This window comes from Xiphophorus maculatus, chromosome 12, assembly GCF_002775205.1.
Source record: "Xiphophorus maculatus strain JP 163 A chromosome 12, X_maculatus-5.0-male, whole genome shotgun sequence".
Taxonomy (NCBI): Eukaryota; Metazoa; Chordata; class Actinopteri; order Cyprinodontiformes; family Poeciliidae; genus Xiphophorus; species Xiphophorus maculatus.
The window spans coordinates 16,628,598-16,647,353 of NC_036454.1; the positions used below are offsets into that span (position 1 = coordinate 16,628,598).

The 18,756-nt window shown below is 37.6% G+C and overlaps 1 protein-coding gene across 5 annotated transcripts in view; it reads right to left on the reverse strand.

Annotated features, from left to right (window-relative positions):
- The window catches only part of vps13a (vacuolar protein sorting 13 homolog A), a 46,011-nt gene that overhangs the window by 11,532 nt on the left and 15,723 nt on the right, over window positions 1–18,756 (reverse strand). For 2 of the 5 annotated variants that reach the window (XM_023344278.1, XM_023344283.1), the window contains exons 28-56: window positions 18,580–18,639; window positions 17,753–17,951; window positions 17,480–17,596; window positions 17,133–17,236; window positions 15,647–15,814; window positions 15,248–15,555; window positions 15,001–15,148; window positions 14,625–14,796; window positions 14,231–14,358; window positions 13,808–13,977; window positions 13,328–13,584; window positions 12,050–12,225; window positions 11,835–11,978; window positions 11,298–11,507; window positions 10,956–11,099; window positions 10,774–10,875; window positions 10,541–10,693; window positions 10,201–10,459; window positions 9,452–9,612; window positions 9,218–9,321; window positions 8,832–9,147; window positions 8,361–8,503; window positions 7,979–8,273; window positions 7,618–7,722; window positions 6,748–6,894; window positions 6,218–6,349; window positions 6,010–6,140; window positions 4,512–4,580; window positions 2,436–2,568 (exon numbers count right to left, since the gene is read on the reverse strand). In XM_023344278.1, the coding sequence (XP_023200046.1) occupies window positions 2,436–2,568; window positions 4,512–4,580; window positions 6,010–6,140; window positions 6,218–6,349; window positions 6,748–6,894; window positions 7,618–7,722; window positions 7,979–8,273; window positions 8,361–8,503; window positions 8,832–9,147; window positions 9,218–9,321; window positions 9,452–9,612; window positions 10,201–10,459; window positions 10,541–10,693; window positions 10,774–10,875; window positions 10,956–11,099; window positions 11,298–11,507; window positions 11,835–11,978; window positions 12,050–12,225; window positions 13,328–13,584; window positions 13,808–13,977; window positions 14,231–14,358; window positions 14,625–14,796; window positions 15,001–15,148; window positions 15,248–15,555; window positions 15,647–15,814; window positions 17,133–17,236; window positions 17,480–17,596; window positions 17,753–17,951; window positions 18,580–18,639 (4,755 nt within the window). The remainder of the gene's footprint in view (window positions 1–2,435; window positions 2,569–4,511; window positions 4,581–6,009; window positions 6,141–6,217; window positions 6,350–6,747; window positions 6,895–7,617; window positions 7,723–7,978; window positions 8,274–8,360; window positions 8,504–8,831; window positions 9,148–9,217; window positions 9,322–9,451; window positions 9,613–10,200; window positions 10,460–10,540; window positions 10,694–10,773; window positions 10,876–10,955; window positions 11,100–11,297; window positions 11,508–11,834; window positions 11,979–12,049; window positions 12,226–13,327; window positions 13,585–13,807; window positions 13,978–14,230; window positions 14,359–14,624; window positions 14,797–15,000; window positions 15,149–15,247; window positions 15,556–15,646; window positions 15,815–17,132; window positions 17,237–17,479; window positions 17,597–17,752; window positions 17,952–18,579; window positions 18,640–18,756) is intronic. The other 3 variants (XM_023344279.1, XM_023344282.1, XM_023344280.1) reach the window with 3 other exon arrangements.

An 18,756-nucleotide genomic window follows, 5' to 3' on the forward strand; every position in this document is an offset into this window, starting at 1 on the left:
TATACTTCATCTGAAGATTTTAATAGCCTACAGACAGATAACAAAAACAATGTTTGTAGCCTATACAGCAGAAAAACAAGATTAAAACATTTTAAATAAGACATCTGACTGTAATAATAATAAAAGTAATATGAAGCATCTACAGCCAGTTGTCTCTGTCTCCTCGTTACTCCATTTCATTTAGAAAGCAAGCTCCCAGGACTTGGAGGAAAAGTGGAGACACACAGAAAGCTGGGAAGTTTCCACTGCCTGTGATGTTTTGGGGAGCCATCTCATCTGTTTAGAGTTCTGTTTGGCTTTATGGAGATGCTGATTTTAATTTTAAGCAGAAGTTACAGAAAAACTAAAGGCCATAGCCTGGGCTGTAGAACAGAGTCACAGGCTGATGAAGTAATTCAAGCAAATGAAACCTCAACCAAATTTGATTTGCAAATTAGCCTGTGGCTAGAGATCCTATGTTCTAAACAACGGTCGCTATGTTTTTTTAACATGTAACATTGTTTAATGTGCTGTCCTTACTGAAAGTATTTGAACTGAAATTAAAATATTATATACAAGTACGGCTGAAACAATTCCTCGAATGATTCGAGTACCTCGATTATTAAAATTCCTCAAGGAAAATGTACCTGCCTCGAAGCTTCGTTAATTTATGTTTTATTATTTTGCGCACCGTGTTCAGGCCATGACATTACTTATGTTATGTGTAGCTCTGACTTCCTCCTCTGAGTTGTTGACAAAAGCAAACTGTTAGTGGCATAACGTCCAATTTTCAAGTTCGGCCCGTGGGGATTTTTTTGATCGATGATAATGCCTGGGTTTTTATCCTTTTTGGGGGACCAATAAGCATCCTTAAAATGACTGGCGCGATGCCTGGAGTAAGGCAGCCTTTCACCTGAGTGAAGTTGGCCCCCCCCATCTTCTTCAAATCTTTACATCTTTAAAATGATAATGACTTTTCACAACAAATGACTTTTCACAAACAAAAATTTTTGCTGCAAAAACCAGCACAAACATAGCACAAACGTTTGACACCAATTTTGCTTGATTTTATGAGAGTGGGGGGGCTGGTTGACCTTTTGACCTTTAACATTTCATTGATATCTTCAAAGCCAAAGCAGCGCAAACAAAAATCTTTGTTGCACAAACCAGCACAAACAGAGTCGAATTGATTGACACCCATTTTGTTTGATTTTGTGAAAGGGGGGCTGACCTTTAAACTTTAATTAATATCTTCAAAACCAAGGCAGCACAAACGAAAATGTTTGCTGCACAAACCAGCACAAACGTTTGACAACAATTTTGCCTGATTTGAAGAAGGTGGGGGGGCCAACTTCACTCAGGTCAGCCACTCTCCTCTGGGAGCTGCTGGTTGAAAGCGGACGGCGGGAAGAGCGCTGCGGGAGTATGGTGAGCAGGTGAGCGGATAGACAGAACCGCACAATAAATTTCATATCATCCTGGTGGCGGAAATTATCGTGGCGGTACATGGCTGGTAGATGAGTTTCTGAGTGTGATGAACGAAGGTGCCATAAATATCCCGTATTGCTCCCCCCCTGTTCTTACATTCGTCCCCTGGTCTACCGGTCATGTTTCCCTCCTTCATCCCCCCCACATTACTGTAGGTTTGTTTGTTCGTATTTCATTCGCCTGCCCCCCACCATCCCAGCCCCCCACTCCAGGCGACATTTCCCGTATTCTCAAACCCAAAGCTTGACAGGTATGGGGCAAGGTGAGAGTTCATCTATTAAACTCACTGAAGATGAATACATAAACTAAAAGCTGGAGCACAGATATTTTTTATAAGGGTATTTGTGAGCCTGCCTCCTTATTATTAAATTGGATATAATTTCAGATCTTTGTATAACTTTTCTTCTGGTTAACTTAGAAAGTGAGATATTATTGTTACAGGTTAGTTTTCTAAACTACAAATTACTAACTGTTAGGGATTCTCAAATATGAAAAATTGGACTGATATTGATACCCAATAGTAACACCGGTGTTATGCCAGATTTACCAATATTTTATTTTATAAATTTATTTAATCCAATTACTCGATTAATTGTAAGAATAATCAATAGATTACTAAAATGTTTGTTTACAACAGCCCTAAATACACGCTAAAGTACAGGGCACGCTTTTCATTAGGCCAACATTTCTGCTTCTTTTTGGTCTTATATAATATTCTATTTCTCCTTAGAAACTGAATTTGTGATTTTCATCATCAGTAAGCCATTATTATCAAAATGAACAGAAATAAGTGTGTAGTTTCCTAAATAAAGAAGCCATGAGCTTGACGCTCTCAGTCTTTCACATTCAGTCCAAATTCTACAAAGTGCTTGAAACAGAATAAGTTAAATAGAAAAACCTATAAAGCAAATTAAACATTTCCCCTTATTTCTTAGATACAGAGAGCAAATCTATCTCAGGCTCAGTACCTTCTCCACCTTGAGCTCTCCATGGTAGCGTCCATGTTTCCAGCTAAGCTCTCTGGACCCGGTGGGCTCGGTCCAGGTGTAATACACAGCTTTTCCAGCCTCTAGATTTTCCCACTCCAACTCCTTCAGAGAGCTGAGAATTCACAAACAGTGGAAAAGCAACGATAGTTTAGGATGTAAAAAGATTTACAATAAGAAGCCAGAATAAGAGAATTTTAAAGAACACAGCAGAGTACATGCAACTATCAACACAGGGAGGAAAAAGACATCACAAAGGAGCAGAATATACCATCTTAAAAACCCAAAGGCTCAATAATAATTTCCATAAAAGCTTTACTAACAGTCATTTCAAGAAGAAAGTACACCCTCTAACAGTTCTAGAGTTTTATGGTAAAACTACTTCAATCTTATTTTAATTAAAAATCTTAATAAAGATGAAGACAAAAGGTAAACAATTGTAAAATCAAATTTAAATCATGAAATTAATAGATAAATACAAAGTATTTTAAACCCCAGAACTTAAAGAAGGTGAACATCAATGACTGCATGTATTATCCGTTTGAGTAAATATGAATATTTAGCTAATTGTTCCCAAAGCAAGAAAGAAAAGGGAAAGTTCAATATCTAGAGATGGAGAATAGAAGCAAAGGAACGCTGGTTAATGAGAGAGAAGAACTGGGAGCAGAGGATAGAGTAATTCCCGACGCAGAATCCCATCTAGCCAGCAGAACACCTGGGAAGTCTTTGCTACAAATTAACCAGATAAACACGACGACATTAAACGGCTTTAGGTGTGTAACCTGCTCAATTTTATTAAATGTTTAAAATTAGTAGCAAAATGATCATCGAATAGGTAAAACATTGCTAATTTATAGCTAGACTTTTAATATTTATGTTCTCCATAAGCATCTCAATGATTTGTTGTCAAGGTTGTGAAATCACTTTGGGTGTGAAAGCAGGTTACACAGTCAGAAGTGAAACAGGTTTCTACTCTTTTCTAACTTCACTCTTCATCCACACTCAGAACTGAGGTCAATGAACGTCTTTAACAGGAGTCAGAGCCTTTTGCTGAGCTACAAAGCAAATTTCTAACCTCATCTCTTGGACTTGCTTATATTGTATAATTTATTTAACAACAAAACCCATTCTTTTTTCTTTTGACATGAATCGTTAATTTCACATTATTAACTCCCATTACCTTCCTTAACAAGGGTAATTTTTAGTGGAAGGTCGATTAGGGGAGCCATGATGAGTGTAAAACAATTTTTTTATTTTATTTTTTTCATCTTATGTCATTTTAATGTTTTAGAAAAATTATGTTTGCGTTTCCACTGGTTGTAGCCAATATTCATGAGAGTTAGACATAAACACTAAGAATAAAATCAATTTGTGTGTAATCAATCTTCATGATATAAGCTTCACATTTTTAATTAATTTACAGAATTAAATGAAATGTTCAATGATGTTCTGATTCAATGAAATGAACCTGCATGTGTGACTAAAAGCTTTCCATTAAAAACATATAAAACAAATAGATTTTCATCCTATTCTTATATATTGTGATGCACCTGTATTTATTATGTTATTACTTATTTAAAAATAGTAATAATCCAATTTTTTATAAGATCTGCCTACACATAATGTATTTGAACCAACATAGGAATTCTTTCTTTCTTTAATAGGACTTCAAAATAAGTCATATTAAGCTTCTTCAAGTGCCTTTTTGTTAAAAGGAAATCTTATTAGAGATAAAGGTTTTTATACGAACTTTATCTACTGTTTTTTTTCTTATAATGGAAAAATAAATGAAACTACCTGTAACTTAGTGGTTTGTGTTGGATCAGTGCTCTTCCATATTCATGTTCTGTCTTTAAATATTCTCAGGTGTGATCAGCAATGTTTTGTTCAAATGGTAAAAATTTGCCTAATTACTCTCTTGGCCTGCTTCTAAAAAGATAACTATCATGTCTCTCGTTGTGTGTTTTCATGATGCACCTTCTTTTTTTTTTTATTCCTGAGTCCTTAGCCCGAGTTCAGAGTGTGTCAGAAGAGTTTTCATGTTTCATATTTTTCTACCTGTCCTCCTCCCCTGAGGAGGAAAGGTCAAGCAGTTCGTCAGGCACCCACGAGGTCTCTTTCAGGGTGCTGCATCGGCCACACGACAAAAATGCACAAATCACCATCAACAGAAATAAACACTGACATTTATTATTAACCCAACGGTTTAATAGAGATGCACCAATCAACTGGTCAGAGTTTGGGACATGCTTTTGTTTGGCAGGTTAAAGAAAAATCATTTTTTCACCTAGTAAAGGATCAAAACTAAAAACTCCTACCACTTTCAGCTAACGAAAAGCATGACCTTTGATGCAAGCGTTTAAAATTAACAAAAATCAGATAAATTTTAGATGACTAAAGGGGATTGTTTTGGAATTACATCAATTTCTGTGCTTTCTGTTTATTGTGCTTGAGAAAAACCATAAATTAGATTGGTGCATCTCTATTGTTTAATAATGCTATAAATAACCAAAACGGTTTCTTCAATCAAAACACAACAAATTAACAGATGCAATGTGAAATCATACATATAAAAAATAATTCAGGCTGAGGCAACAAACTCTGACCTGAAAGGAAAACAACAAGGTCATGTAGAAATGTATTAGTAGAAAAGATCCAATGTCCCCTCGTGGTCCTCAGCCCCCTGATGTAAGTATATATTACTGCATGCATTCATACAATAAGTATTCCCCTTATATTATAAATAATTTGTGAAATTTAATTTAAAAGATGCAAATACAGATTTTTAGAATTATGCACTCTTTCCTTTTATATCCAAATGAAATCAAAGCTGAGCATGCTGCAAAACAGTTTAAGTTTATTAAAATGAACTGCAGTTCTTTATTTTTCTAGAGATGACAACAGAGCTCTAATGTTGCCAGCCTTCTCTTTACATTTCTTGCAGTTATTTTCAGTGAAAGCATCAACAAATCAAGGAGCGATTTGATTTACAGCCATTCATGATGTTTTGGGTGTACTAATCTGCAGCTACTCATCATGAAGGCGGTATGTCCACCCAGGCGTTTTGCACAGCTGAATGGTTGCCACAGGAGATTAAAGGATTTCTCAATCAAGGAATCAAGGAAATACTCCAGATATGCTTTTGACGAGGGACTAACATTCAAACACAATGTAAAGCTCGAAAAGTTGATTTTACATAATAATGCCCCCTTAAAGAACAAAGCTTTTTTGTTTGTTTCTAAAACTGCAGCTCAGACGCAGCTGACTCATGACTAGAGATCGATACATGAAGTGTCCACACAGACAAGAAGAGCTGGAAAGTTCAGTCAGGGAACTCTTCTTTCAAACAGCAATTTGGAGGAAAAAAAGTTGCAACTTTTGTTAGAAAGTCTAAAAAGGATAATTTTATATAAAAAAAATGCGTTGAAGTATTAATGTCACTGTCATAGATTTTGTAATCTTGTAGTGACAGCCCTAGTTCTATCATTGACTAAATATCATGCAACTGTAAGGCTTCAAATATTTGTCACTGTCTGCATTTCTCTTGTTGTCCTACCTCTGTCTGAACTGAAGACGTTCGTTTGTGTGGTTGATGAGGAGGAAAGGGGCCGCCCCATCATGGTACTCAGAGAATCGAATGGTGGCCGAGTGATCTGACAGGTTTACATCAACGATGATACCGCCCACCTTAAATAACACAAAGTTAAAAAAGAAATAAAGTTGTGTCCTTTTAATCCTCTGATTGAACGATTGTGTTTACTTACAGAGTTGTCCAGATGCAGTAACAAGCAGTTCTCTCGTTTGGTGAAGTTAATCGTCTGAGGAGGCGCTAAACATCCTTCTAATTTGATCTTCAGACGCTTGGTGTCATTCTCGGGCCAGAAAGGAACAGCTGACTAAATAGGGGCAAAAAAAAAAAAAACAAAACAAGAAGGCGGCAGTTTAATATTCACAGAAAAAAGCAATGCCTCAACACATTGGCTAGTATTTCTAAACTGTTTTAACATGTCATATTAAAATAAAAACTAATTATCAACTTTTAACTTATCATATAAAATAAAAATAATAATTTGACAAAAACAAAATTAGGACAGAAGTACTAAACTAATTTAAAAAAAAAAAATGAACGTTTCTAAAATGCATCAATAACCATAAAACTCCTATAAAAAAGTGAACATTTTTGGGGAACACAAAAAAAATACATATAATTTAATTTAACATGACCTTATATAAAAGCTATTAAAAGACTAGATATTAGTGAAAAAGAAATGAAAAAGTAAGTAACTAGTTTGACCTGTTCTGGCTCTGCTTGAGTCCAGTTTTCAAGGCCCTCCTCACAGACGAAAACCCTGTGCTTGGTTCTGTTGACCAGCATGTAAAACGGTACAAAGGTCACGATGCGGGTCAGACTGAAACTGCTCGCATCAATCTTCACACCGACCTGGGAGCAGACAGGCATCAAGCAAAATACAAGACATGACGATGATGATATGCAATTATTTACATAACAAAACATGACTTACAGAAAAATGTAAATAAATTACATAACATCGTAAAGTTGTTCAAAGGATAAATCTGAACAACTTTATTCAGGTCTACTAATTTTAAAGATTGTTGTTTCCAGCTCATGAAAACCCAGCCTTCAAGTTCTCTAAAAATGTAAATATAACAAAAACCAATAAAATGCAATTAAAAAACAGGATTTTTATACAGAAATGTAATGCTGGGTTTACAGCCTGCACAATCATGGGGAAAGAAGGCTGACTTGAAAAGTGGTGACTTGAGATGTAAGGAAATTTACCATGAATATTATCAAGCTTAGTTAAAAATTATAAAAATTTCAATAAAGCATTATTAGATTGAAGTCAGCAGCATAAATGTTAATATCAGTAATATTAGCAGCTTTGATAAGATTATCAATATTACACTAAATTTACAATAAACTAACAAATCTAATAATTCTCCTTTGTTAAATAACAACATGGACTAAACACATAATGCTCCTATCACTCAGATTGTTTATGTTCATGAGTCCATAAATATGTTTTTAAGCTCAGAGAATGGCATATTGACATTAAACTATCACTTTATCAATGTTAGCGGGACATTTCTCATTTGATAAAATCTTTATGTTTGAAATTCAACAAATAAAACAAAGTCTTACCAGATAGTCTTTGTATCTGCCTTTACATTTCACATCGCCATGGCTACCAACAGTGTCGAGAGAGAAATCGTCTGACAGCTCGCTGTCTGAGATCATAAGGCGGACCTGAGAGTGGAAAAAAAATATCTCATTTAGTACAGCAGGAATGCACCAACTCTTCTGAAAGGTGTGAGTATTTGTAGCTTTATAAAAAACCGATGTGTTAAACTTGCTTTGGCATGCAGGTGGGGCTTATGTGATATCATGATTTCACACCAATGTGTGTAGCAATGTTCCTTGATGACGCATTAAAAGTAACATTACAGGTAATAACAATTTTGGAAAACACAATACTGAATAATAAAGTCTTTTTTCTTCCTACCTTATTGTTTCTCAGAAAATTGCGAGGCTTGAAGGAGAAGAGAAGCGGCATATCGTAGTCTAGAGGGTGTTTACGGTGAATATCATCAGCCTTGTACTGCAGCAACCTCCCTGTCTTATTCATCATCCAGTATGGAGAGTGGATGGCGACAACAGTCTGGCCTGGGTCGTACTGAACATGCATTGCAATATCTAACTCAGGCTTCTTCCTTTCTAACACATCTCCTACATCTTCCTCATCGACGCGTAGAGACTGGAACACAATGAAGGTGATTTCTTCCTGCTCACTCTGGAGTCTGCAAGACAACAAGTTATTCTGACTTAGAGGGGAAACAGTGACGTCAGGTTTGAAGGTACGTATAAATGAAAGATGCAGGTTAGACCTGTATTCACAGGACCAGTCCTGAGCCAAATAATCCAGAAGCCGGAGATCAAGAGTTGACTGGTTGATGACCGCAGTGTGAAGCTGAGCAGAGTGGCCTGGACCCAGCGTAACTTCAGGGCCACTGTCCTTGCTCCCCTGTTGCTAAAAATTAATTTAATTAATTTGGGAGTTTTTAAAGACAGGCATCAAAGACTCTGATAAGTTACAAATTTCTTTAGATCGGGACCCGATCTGTTGTGTTTTGAGATCTTTTGGCCTAGTTTATGTTGCAGGATTGGTTCTCTTTAATTGATATTATGATTTTTTTTGTTTTTGTTTCACTTTATTAAATAATTCACATTAAACTCAAAAAACCAAAACAATACCAGGTTACAAACCCATAACTGGACTTGATTCTGCAAGTCTGACAAAAATCACATCTATCTAGTAAAGTTAAGCTTAGCTGTGTAAAAATGTTGGTACATCCAACCTTTAATTTGTAGGCAATTGGGTAAGGCAGCAGATTGCGGAGCAGGACAGAGGGCCAGAGGTGAAGCACGAAGGGAATGTCACAGTTTTCTCCGATATCTCCCGTCTCCTTGCACGTCACTGTGTCTTTCACCGGCACCATGTTGATGATCATCATGATGCCAGACTCATCTCCACGACGACGGCATTTCTGCTGTAGGCGAGTAGCTGGATTATGGTTGAAGAAGTCTTCGTAGCTGAAGCCCTCTGACACGTCAAACTGTTTTCCGTCGTCTTCGGCGGTCTCCTCTGTTGTCGGCTGTAGGCTCAGCTCAGACCTGAGGGCAACAGAGATTAGAAAGAAGAGATGATTGTGAATGTGAAGGGTGGTTGTGGTTTGGTACTCACCTGTATGAATCAAATGGTACACAGAACTCCTCAGTCGGAGAAGCTTTTCCCAGATATGTCGATCCCTCAAAAACGTTGAATGGTATTGTGAAATGATTGATGATCTGCAAAGAATATGGAAATAACATCACAGATGCACAATAAATTATGGTCTCTTGTGCATTTTGATGTGATCTTCCAAGATTAGATAAATTATCTGATGAAAACATCTAATTTTCTCTTCTTTCAAGGTACCTGAAAAGGAGAGCGGATCTTGATGTATTTGCTGCCCTCCACAGAGGAAATCTGACAGACGAGGAACCGAGTGACTCCTGAGTCTTTGTGCATGACACTGTACATACCCCGTCCCACTTTGATCAGAGGGATCACACTGGTGGAAGTGTGGCCCTCTGGAGCTAAAAACATAAAAAAAAAAAAAGAGCTAATTTTTTATATGCTAAAAGTCAGGATAGAGATAATTATACATACTGAATTTTTTTAAAAATTAGATAAATGGACTCGATAAGAAGGAAGATACAGGTATGAAATATTGTGTTTTAAGTTGTTTTTGTTTAATGTGTTGCCTACAGTGGTAAACTTCCTAAATAAGACATTAGAACCACAAATTTAATTAGATTTATGTGATCGACTAAATCAAGATAGAGCTTAGTTGTCAAGTGGAAGACAAATTATAAATGGTAAAAAAAAAATTCTAGACACATTTATGAAAAGTGTGCAATATTCAGATATTAGACAAGTAGAGTTGGTGAAGAAATACTGGAAAAGAAAAGTGATGCTACAACTTATTGACACAATAATTTCCAGTTCTGTGTGGCTTTATCAAACATTCCTAATAGAATACATTGAGGTTTGTGTCCGTGATTTGACAAAAAGTGATATTAACTTTGTTGCAAGGTGTGAAGAAACATAACGATAAGAAACACAAAATTGACCTGGGTTTAAAAAATACAAATCATCCAGATCTAAAGTAGCAGGCAACTCACCAGGCTGTATGTAGTAGTGTTTTTCACTCAGCGAGGTCATGGCTGAGAACTGATCCGACTGTGTTGTGACTGAGTAGTCCATCCCAAGGCTTTCGCCATCCTGCAGTTTCACAGTGTGTCTATCGCTCTGCTTGCCGACGGGGGAAAACATCTCACTGTGCCGCACAGAGACAGGAAGACCCAGCCTGTTTTTTACCACAAAGGGAGCTTCATCCTTTTGAAAACACTCTGCAGTCTGCTTGGCAGCTTCTGCAAATGCCTTAAGAATGAATCAGATAAGAGATCACAACACAAGCTTAAGCAGGCGACAACGATGTAAGCACTTCTCTGCTTCTCTTACAGCGCCCAGGTTGTTCAGCATGGTGAGTCCACACTTGGAGAGCGTGATGTTGAGCTGGTCTTTACTGCTGATTGTAGTTACTGTCCTATAGTCTGGAATGTTGTAATCCACTTCATCTGACAAAGTAGGGTTATTCACTGGCTTCTTCTTCATCTGGTTGCAAAACATTTAACTGTAAGACACAGTATGTGTGTGTATATGTGGATTTACTTTGACTGGATTGTTTCCTCTACCTTCAGGTTTAGAGTCCAAGATTTGAAATGTTCGCCTGTCTCATCCTCCAAGGGCTCCAACAGCGGCTCCCAGACACCCACCATCTCATTGTAATAGTGAACCTAAAAACACAACAAAAACTTTCAGAATGTTTTAGATGAGTATTTATCACTGAGAAATAGTTTTATTTCCCTTATTTTACCTCAAGAGTGAGCTCGCTGTAGAGGTTAATGAGTGTGGACCAGTTTTTCACATCTCCGTGAAAAGAGGACTTGGCGAGAAGCATAGGGATGGTGAGGTGTCCCACTCCAGCTTCCAGAGTCACACAGATTGAGTTTATGGTCAACTGCAAAGACAAATATGGTAATACAGCATTCAGCTCCAACTTTGCATATTTATTTTGTGTTTAAAGCAACACAAAAAAAATCATCCAGAAATATCAAGATTTTTGAATAGATCCATATCTTAACAGAGAGATAAATAAAATAATCTTTGCAAAGTTTGGCAAAAATCAAATAAGATTAATAATGCGAGTCATAAATACCTTTAAGGATTCTCCCTGTGGAATGAGTGGCTTTAAAGACTTTGTGTCTTCATCCCCCTCCTCTTCCAAGAACCAAAGCTTGAGCTCCTTCCAGTGTCGTTTCTCCCACAGGTCCACGGGAACGGGGCTCTCCAGCTCCTCAGGAGTCTCAGCCTGGGGCGTCAGCGCTGACTGGATGGTGATCACTGTGTTGATGATGACAGGAGATACCTGGGAAGACAATTATTACACAACAAGAAGAATAAAAACTGCTTCTAATGAATCCCACAGTTTGATTCACTATTCCTGTTTACTGTAGAGAATAAAGGCATTAAAATAACTCATTTCATTATTTCATGTAAAATGTTTTTTAAAAAACTGTTTAGCTTTTTAACACTAGGAAAGTTAATGTGAAGCAAGACATATTCTCACCAAGTACAGAGCCATTTCAAAAGGCTGTGTACTTTTGAAATGAGAAAAATATTTGAAGAAAGTAGAAACTTTTATAATTTTGTTTTGAGGAAAAAAAAATTGTGACACTGCAAATTAAATATGCACCTTTAGAGAGAGAGCATTAATATCAACTTCCATTGCCTGAGGGCCCGCTGAAGGCTGAGAACTCCGATAGTGAACCTGACATGGCTGGAGGACGGTGGTCACAGTGTTCTTCCTAATCTCTCTTAAGAAGGGACATGCCACAACCTGAAACACATAAATACTAAAGTTATTTATTTGTATCCGAATATGAATGGATTCATAGGAAATATATAGACCTTTAGATCTTTGATGGATGCAGTCATTGTTGACTCTGCTCCACTTATCATCGACACTTCACAATATGTGGTCATCACCAAGGCGGGGGCGTCAGCACGCGTCAGGTCGGCAACAAACACAATCTCTGGGTTACGCACGACAACGGTCATCTCCATCTTTGACACCGGACCTGCAGCTGTACCGGAGAGCAACAAAGAGCAGGAATAAAACACTGGCTAAATCAAGGACGGAGAATTACTTTAAATATCTTCAAAACAAACTAAAGTACTTATAGAAGAATCATATACAGGATTCCAACACATTCATATAAAAATTTTATATTTTTCTAGCCTCAATTCTTTCTACTTCCCAACTGCTTTATATGCATTGAATGAAAAACAAAGAAAAAATCTTTACTCTGAATTTATGCCAAATATTTCTATAGCAGGCAATGAAAAAAGGAGGAGCACAATATGGAGAGAAAAACACAAAGAAGAAATTAATGACAAGAAAGGAAAGGGGAAGTCAAGGAAGTCAGTCAATCAGAAAGAATGAACAGTGCAGATGCAGACCTGATGACCCGACCTCATCTCAAGGTTTCAGTAAGTCAGATTTAAGACTTTTTAAGTACTAAATTTTAGCTTGAATAAAATTTAATATTAAAAACTATGGGGGGATGATTTGGGTAACGCACTACACAAAAACCTTTGCCAAACAGAAAAGTCCTGCAAAAAAAACCAAAAACGATAAGATTAAATAGTCCAGCCAGGACAAAATTTAAGACCTGTGATTAACGTATTTAAGCCCAACTTACATTTTTTTACAAATTTAAGACATTTCAAGGTCTTAATTTTAGATGCATCACTTTATGATTTTTAAAAAAAACTTTTTAAATATGCAAGATACATAGACACCCTATCAACACAAAGAGATGCATAAAACTTGTGCATGAAAGCAAAAGTCCATCTAACAGGCCAGCTGCATGATTGACTGGCAGAGTTTTAATTTCCCGGTCCATAAAATGTTATGATCTACCAAATATTGCATCCAAGCAATTCCTGTAGATGCAAAGTTGCCCACACTTGTATGATGATGACTGTGATTTGATAAATTCTGCAGCTACAATGTGTGGCAACAGAAATCAGAATTGGCAAAAAAAACATAGTTGATGACAAACCAAACTGACAAAAATCACTAATAAATACTGCTTACACGTCTGATCATGAAAATTGTAACATTATCAGTACAGTTTGTTTCAGAAAGAATAACACTGAAATTGTTTTAACAGATCAACTCACACAAGTCTTTAGACGTGACAGAGGAATTAATGTTCTTCTTTTCTCCAGCACCAGTGTTGCCTTTGGCTTGTGGCCCCTGAGCAAAACCCTCCTTGGTGGCTTTGAGGAAAATATCTGCCACTGTGAGCAGGAACTCCATGCTGGCACACAGGTACACATCCTGTACCACTGTGTCTATGTTGGTACCATCAAGCCCCTGTCGGTAGTTCACCTCCACCATCATGTTCTGCTCGGCGCCGGGCCGCAGTTCCATCATCCTGGAGGACGACATAAGACATGTGATTTGGGTTTCCATAAGTTACTGTGGTTAAAGGAGCACAATGAAGAAAAATGGCTGCAATTTTTAAGTCTTTATGAATAGAATATTATTCTATGGAATAATATTTGTTGTTATTCCATAGACTTCTGAGGGCTTTAATAACCTTATTAAAGATTAAGACACTAACTGGCCATAATAAATCTCAGTTTATTTTCTCAAACCTTGAGGTAACCATCTTGATTCTTGGTCTCTTGTCATCTAGGAGGCATGTAGAGAGTCGAACTGATGCCTTCATGGAGCTGTCAGAGAACATGTGGACAGAAGTGGAGATGGTGCCCAGAGTAAACTCTGCCAACTTCAGCTGTTCATCATGACAGTCTAAGTGTTGGATCTATAAAACAAATCAAAGTATGTAGTTTATATTGGGATCTTGGTTCACATTAAGTTACAAGAGAGGTAAATAGAGAATTTATTAGAGATGCACAGAGAAATCTGCACAGGATAATTTTCAGCTTGATCGACCCTAATCAGTGATTTCTCTATCTGAATCTCAAAAATTCAATCTTTATCCAGTCTGTAAATGAGGGGTGTCCAAAGTGTAATCAGATGTAATTGTTTTTATGTGTGTATCTTTGTCTACGTACCACGTTCTCTTTAGGGATGAACAGAACCAGCGTCATGGAGTCGAACTTGAAGTTCAGCTTGAGCGTTGTCTTGAGCTTGCTGTGTTTCTGGGTCTCGACCACAGCAGCTATCACCACCGTGTTGCCTGCTATAACGTTAACATTGCAACGGGTTAAAACAGTGAACAGAAAATAATATTCACCCTCTCAGATTTTATGACGAAGACAATAACCTACCTAACTGATCGTATGAATGCTCATAATGTTCAAATTTTAAATCAAGTTTATTTATTTACACATGACACAGCGTTTTTAATGATATGTACTGTACTCGCATGTTTTTAGGGACTTATAAATCAAGTAAGCAGATATTTTTTACACTATTACACTTTCAGAAACAATGGCATAATCTTACAGCTGGTGGGTCCGGTGGTTCCTGAGCCCTGGGACTCTTTGTTGGATACAGAATCAGAGGAGTGGTCAGTGGTGGGCAGAACAGCTGGAGGCTGAACAGCTTCAGACTTCTCTGACAGATTCTCGCTCAAAGTCCTCAAGACCACAATCATGTCATCCTGGCAGAGGATCAGCTGTCAGGAGCAAACATGGAACATAATCAAAAAGAAAACATTTTAATGATTCATATTTTTCAACATAAGCTTGAAACTGATGGGAACTTCTGAAATAAAGTATATTCATCTTGTGTGAATATACAAATTTTTGATAATTTGATAATTAATTTTTTATCAATTATTTGATACTTGTCCTTACTGCAGCTGTACATGAACACTTACACTCATAGGCTTAAGATGAGCAGTGATCTCTATATCAGGGATGCTGTGGTACCAATTAGCCGAAAGATTTCGTTGGATTTCCAGGTCCAGGCTGACCGGCTTCAGCAGCTGAGTCTCGCCTTCAAATTTCCCATTTTTGTAAGTGGTTCTGAAAGCAAAAGCATCACAACAGTTCCTAAAATGATTAATAAAAAATATCCTATGTGTATAAACTCCATCTGTGGGCAGTCACACTTTTGGCTCAGACCTGTACATCTTGAGGTCAGTCAGTTTCATGATCATTTTATCCACAACCGGCGGGATTGTAGCGTCGCTTTTAAACGGCTGCTTGATGAAACGGTTCTTTATGGACAAGAAGCCAAGATCAGCAACAATGACGTTTGAAGAGGAGGAAGACTGGGGGAGGAAAATCACTGGTGCGTTGAAGTGGACGTCAAGAGCAATTCGAGTGCTTCTCTCTGCCAGTTCCTTCACACCAGAGGCTGCCTTTTCTGCAGCCTGAACTGTCACCTCAGCGAGGGCTTCTTTCGCCTCCTGGAAATTATTAATGAATACCTGAAAGGAAGAATAAGTGGAGAATAATTTTAAATCCAGTAATGATGCTGTAGACGAACCCAAGATCAGTTCAGAGTGAAGTGATCCTTACCAGGATGGAGGAGACAAACTTGTTGAGGAAAATAACCTGAATGCAGCCGACTTCTAGCGTGACAGACGTGTCAACATTAGACATGTCGAGGTAGGCATCTCCTTCTGTTGCATCTGTGTGGTTCAACATCCTGAAGGCAAAAACTTGCTTATCTGCAATAGAGACAGCCTGAAAAGAAGGGAAATATAATAGGAAAGATTTACATAAAACTGTATAGAAGCAAACTGTAAGTAATCAGTGAACTACAGGGAACAAAGTAGATATATAAGAAGTGAACTGAAAAATGTGTAATCCAATCGACCTGACAGTACAGCTATGGAGAGAAATGAGCTAGTGACAGAATTTAGGCCCTGACTAGTAGCTGCCCAACTGGGATCTCGTTTTTCCAATCAAAGAACAAACCACATCAAAGTGCTAACAGGTCCTGCTAACATCAGCAGAAACCTGAGCTGCTCCTTCGATAACTGAAAGCTGAGCCTTTTAAAGCAATGTTGTTGATTTTTTACTCAATTTGAAGAGTCTGATTCTGTCTATGATGAAAGTTGCCATCCATCCATCCATCCATCTTCTTCCGCTTATCCGAGGTCGGGTCGCGGGGGTAGCAGCTTCAGAAGGGAGGCCCAGACTTCCCTCTCCCCAGCCACTTCTTCTAGCTCCTCCGGGGGAATCCCGAGGCGTTCCCAGGCCAGCCGAGAGACATAGTCCCTCCAGCGTGTCCTGGGTCTTCCCCGGGGCCTCCTCCCGGTGGGACGTGCCCGGAACACCTCACCAGGGAGGCGTCCAGGAGGCATCCTGACCAGATGCCCGAGCCACCTCAACTGGCTCCTCTCGATGTGAAGGAGCAGCGGCTCTTGATGAAAGTTGCTGGATTTGAAAATGCTGAAAGTGTTTTGGAATCTCAGGTAGCATAAAAATCTACCTACAACAGAGAATGTAAAGAGACACTGATGCTAACCTTTACTAACTCTAACGGTGCTAAACATGTGAATACCAGTTGCTAAGTAAATATCAATTATGAAATTAATAGTGAGAAGCTGTTTAATTGCACATTTTCCAGTATGGGGTAGAAAAAACCCCCATCCTATTTCTTATTTTAGGTGTGTGGTCGGGGTGCACAGCTACTTGTGCCCCAAAATTTGGTTAAATGTTCTGATTTCCAGTAAAGCAGGCACAAAAAAATTAGACTTTTCGCTGTATATGATTAATCACTGATACATCAACACCTAACACAGTAAAACTTCAATTATTTAAGATGTGGAAAAAAAACTGTTCTTTATGAGAAAATTAAGATGGCTAATATCAACTTTGGTCAGAGCTCTACAAAATTTGAGATCAGAAATTGGCCAAAGTATTATCAACAGGTGTAATCTCAAATTACGCCTGTTTATCATAGAAATTTAAAATATCCTGAGAAGTTCATGTTCATGCCTCTCTATAAGAGCAATACACAAATAAAAATGCCAGAAAAGTCAACTAGAGCATGTACCTTCTTGTATAACGCGTCCTTGTTGCAGTCCAGGATCACAATGCTCTTTAGGTTGGCTAGGATCTCCATGTTCTTCTTCCTCATCATGACATCAGTAACCAGACCTGAGGAGTCAAAACAATCACACACTGAGAACAAATTCTTTACAAAAGCAAAACCAGAAGATAATAGGAAAGATAAGCTAGCTGAGTCAACAGAAAACTTATAGTAAATTCATAAAAAAAAAAAAAAAATCTGTACCTACAGAGGATTTCTTGTCATCTGATACAATAAAACAAATTTAAGGAAAGCATTTCTGGTCTTAGCTCGATCTGGAGGACTGCTGTGTAATACAATTTCTCACATACCTTCAATACTTATCTCTGATATTCGAGCTTTCTGTCCTCGAATGAACACCTTCAAGCAGCGCAGATCTGCTCTCACACGAAGATTCACCACGTCTGCAAACTTTGAGCTTTTAGAGGCTGAAAAAAAAAGGGAGATTGTTTAGAGAGGGAAGCCTGAACACTAAAATGAAACAAACAACACTTGGCAATACTTTCAATACAGCAGATAAAAGATATTCAGCACTAAAATATCATCTATATTTTTTCCACATTACAATGTACAAAAGTAAATACTTTTTTTCTTGGTTACAGCTGTTTCCCCCTTCTTCTCCTCCTCTTTTCCTGCCTCAGCCTCCTCTTCCTCTGGGATGGCGGGCAGCTCCTCTGGCCCTCCTTCCTTCTTACTGGATGGAGGAAGGAGGTTACTGAGGAAGCTCATGGTGTTAAGGAGAGCCTCCGTATGCAGATGAACATCCAAAGATGAAAATGTCACCTGACAAGGAGACAGTTTTGATCAAGAATTTTGATAAAATTACCAACTCTGTAATAAGGGGACAATTTATGCTCAAAAATTAGAGATACACCAATCAATCAACCAGTTTTGATTTAATGATCAGCAGATCAAATACTGATGAAAATAAATTTTCTTCTTGTTTATTAAATGGATCAAACCAAAGAGCACCAGTTTTTAAACAGGTTAATGAGCACCATGTTCTCATTACTCTTTATTTTTGCCTTTAGTACAGATCAGATGAAGGCATATATCCTTTGAGGCATAAATTATGTCACTTCAAATATTGAGATATTCATGCAATTCTTTTCATTTCTGATGGGTGCCAAAACTAACTTTTATGGTCAATGTTTACATTTAGCTGTTTAGTGAAAGTTCATCAAAACTTGAGTTCATGTTATTGTCCTTAGCAAAGAAATGAGAAGTGGCCTCTGAGGTATTACAGAAAATCAGAAATTTTCTGATCGGTTTAAACGTTACATTTTTGTTTCTTTTCAGCACTAAAACTGTTTTTCAAAAGAGAAAAAAAAATAATTCAAACATAACTGAGCATTTTGAACATATTTACTGCATAACATTTGAAAAACAAATGTTTGTCTTTATTTCTCACCTTAATGAGTTGCTCTGTGTTGTTATGCTGAGACTTAAACTCAGGACCATTTTTATCCGCCTAAAAGGAAGATACAATTAATAATAATATTGTTTATTACCGTTTTGAACACACAATTGAAATCAGATGTTACATACACTGTATAATAGGTCACAACTTTTTTAAAATTACTAAATC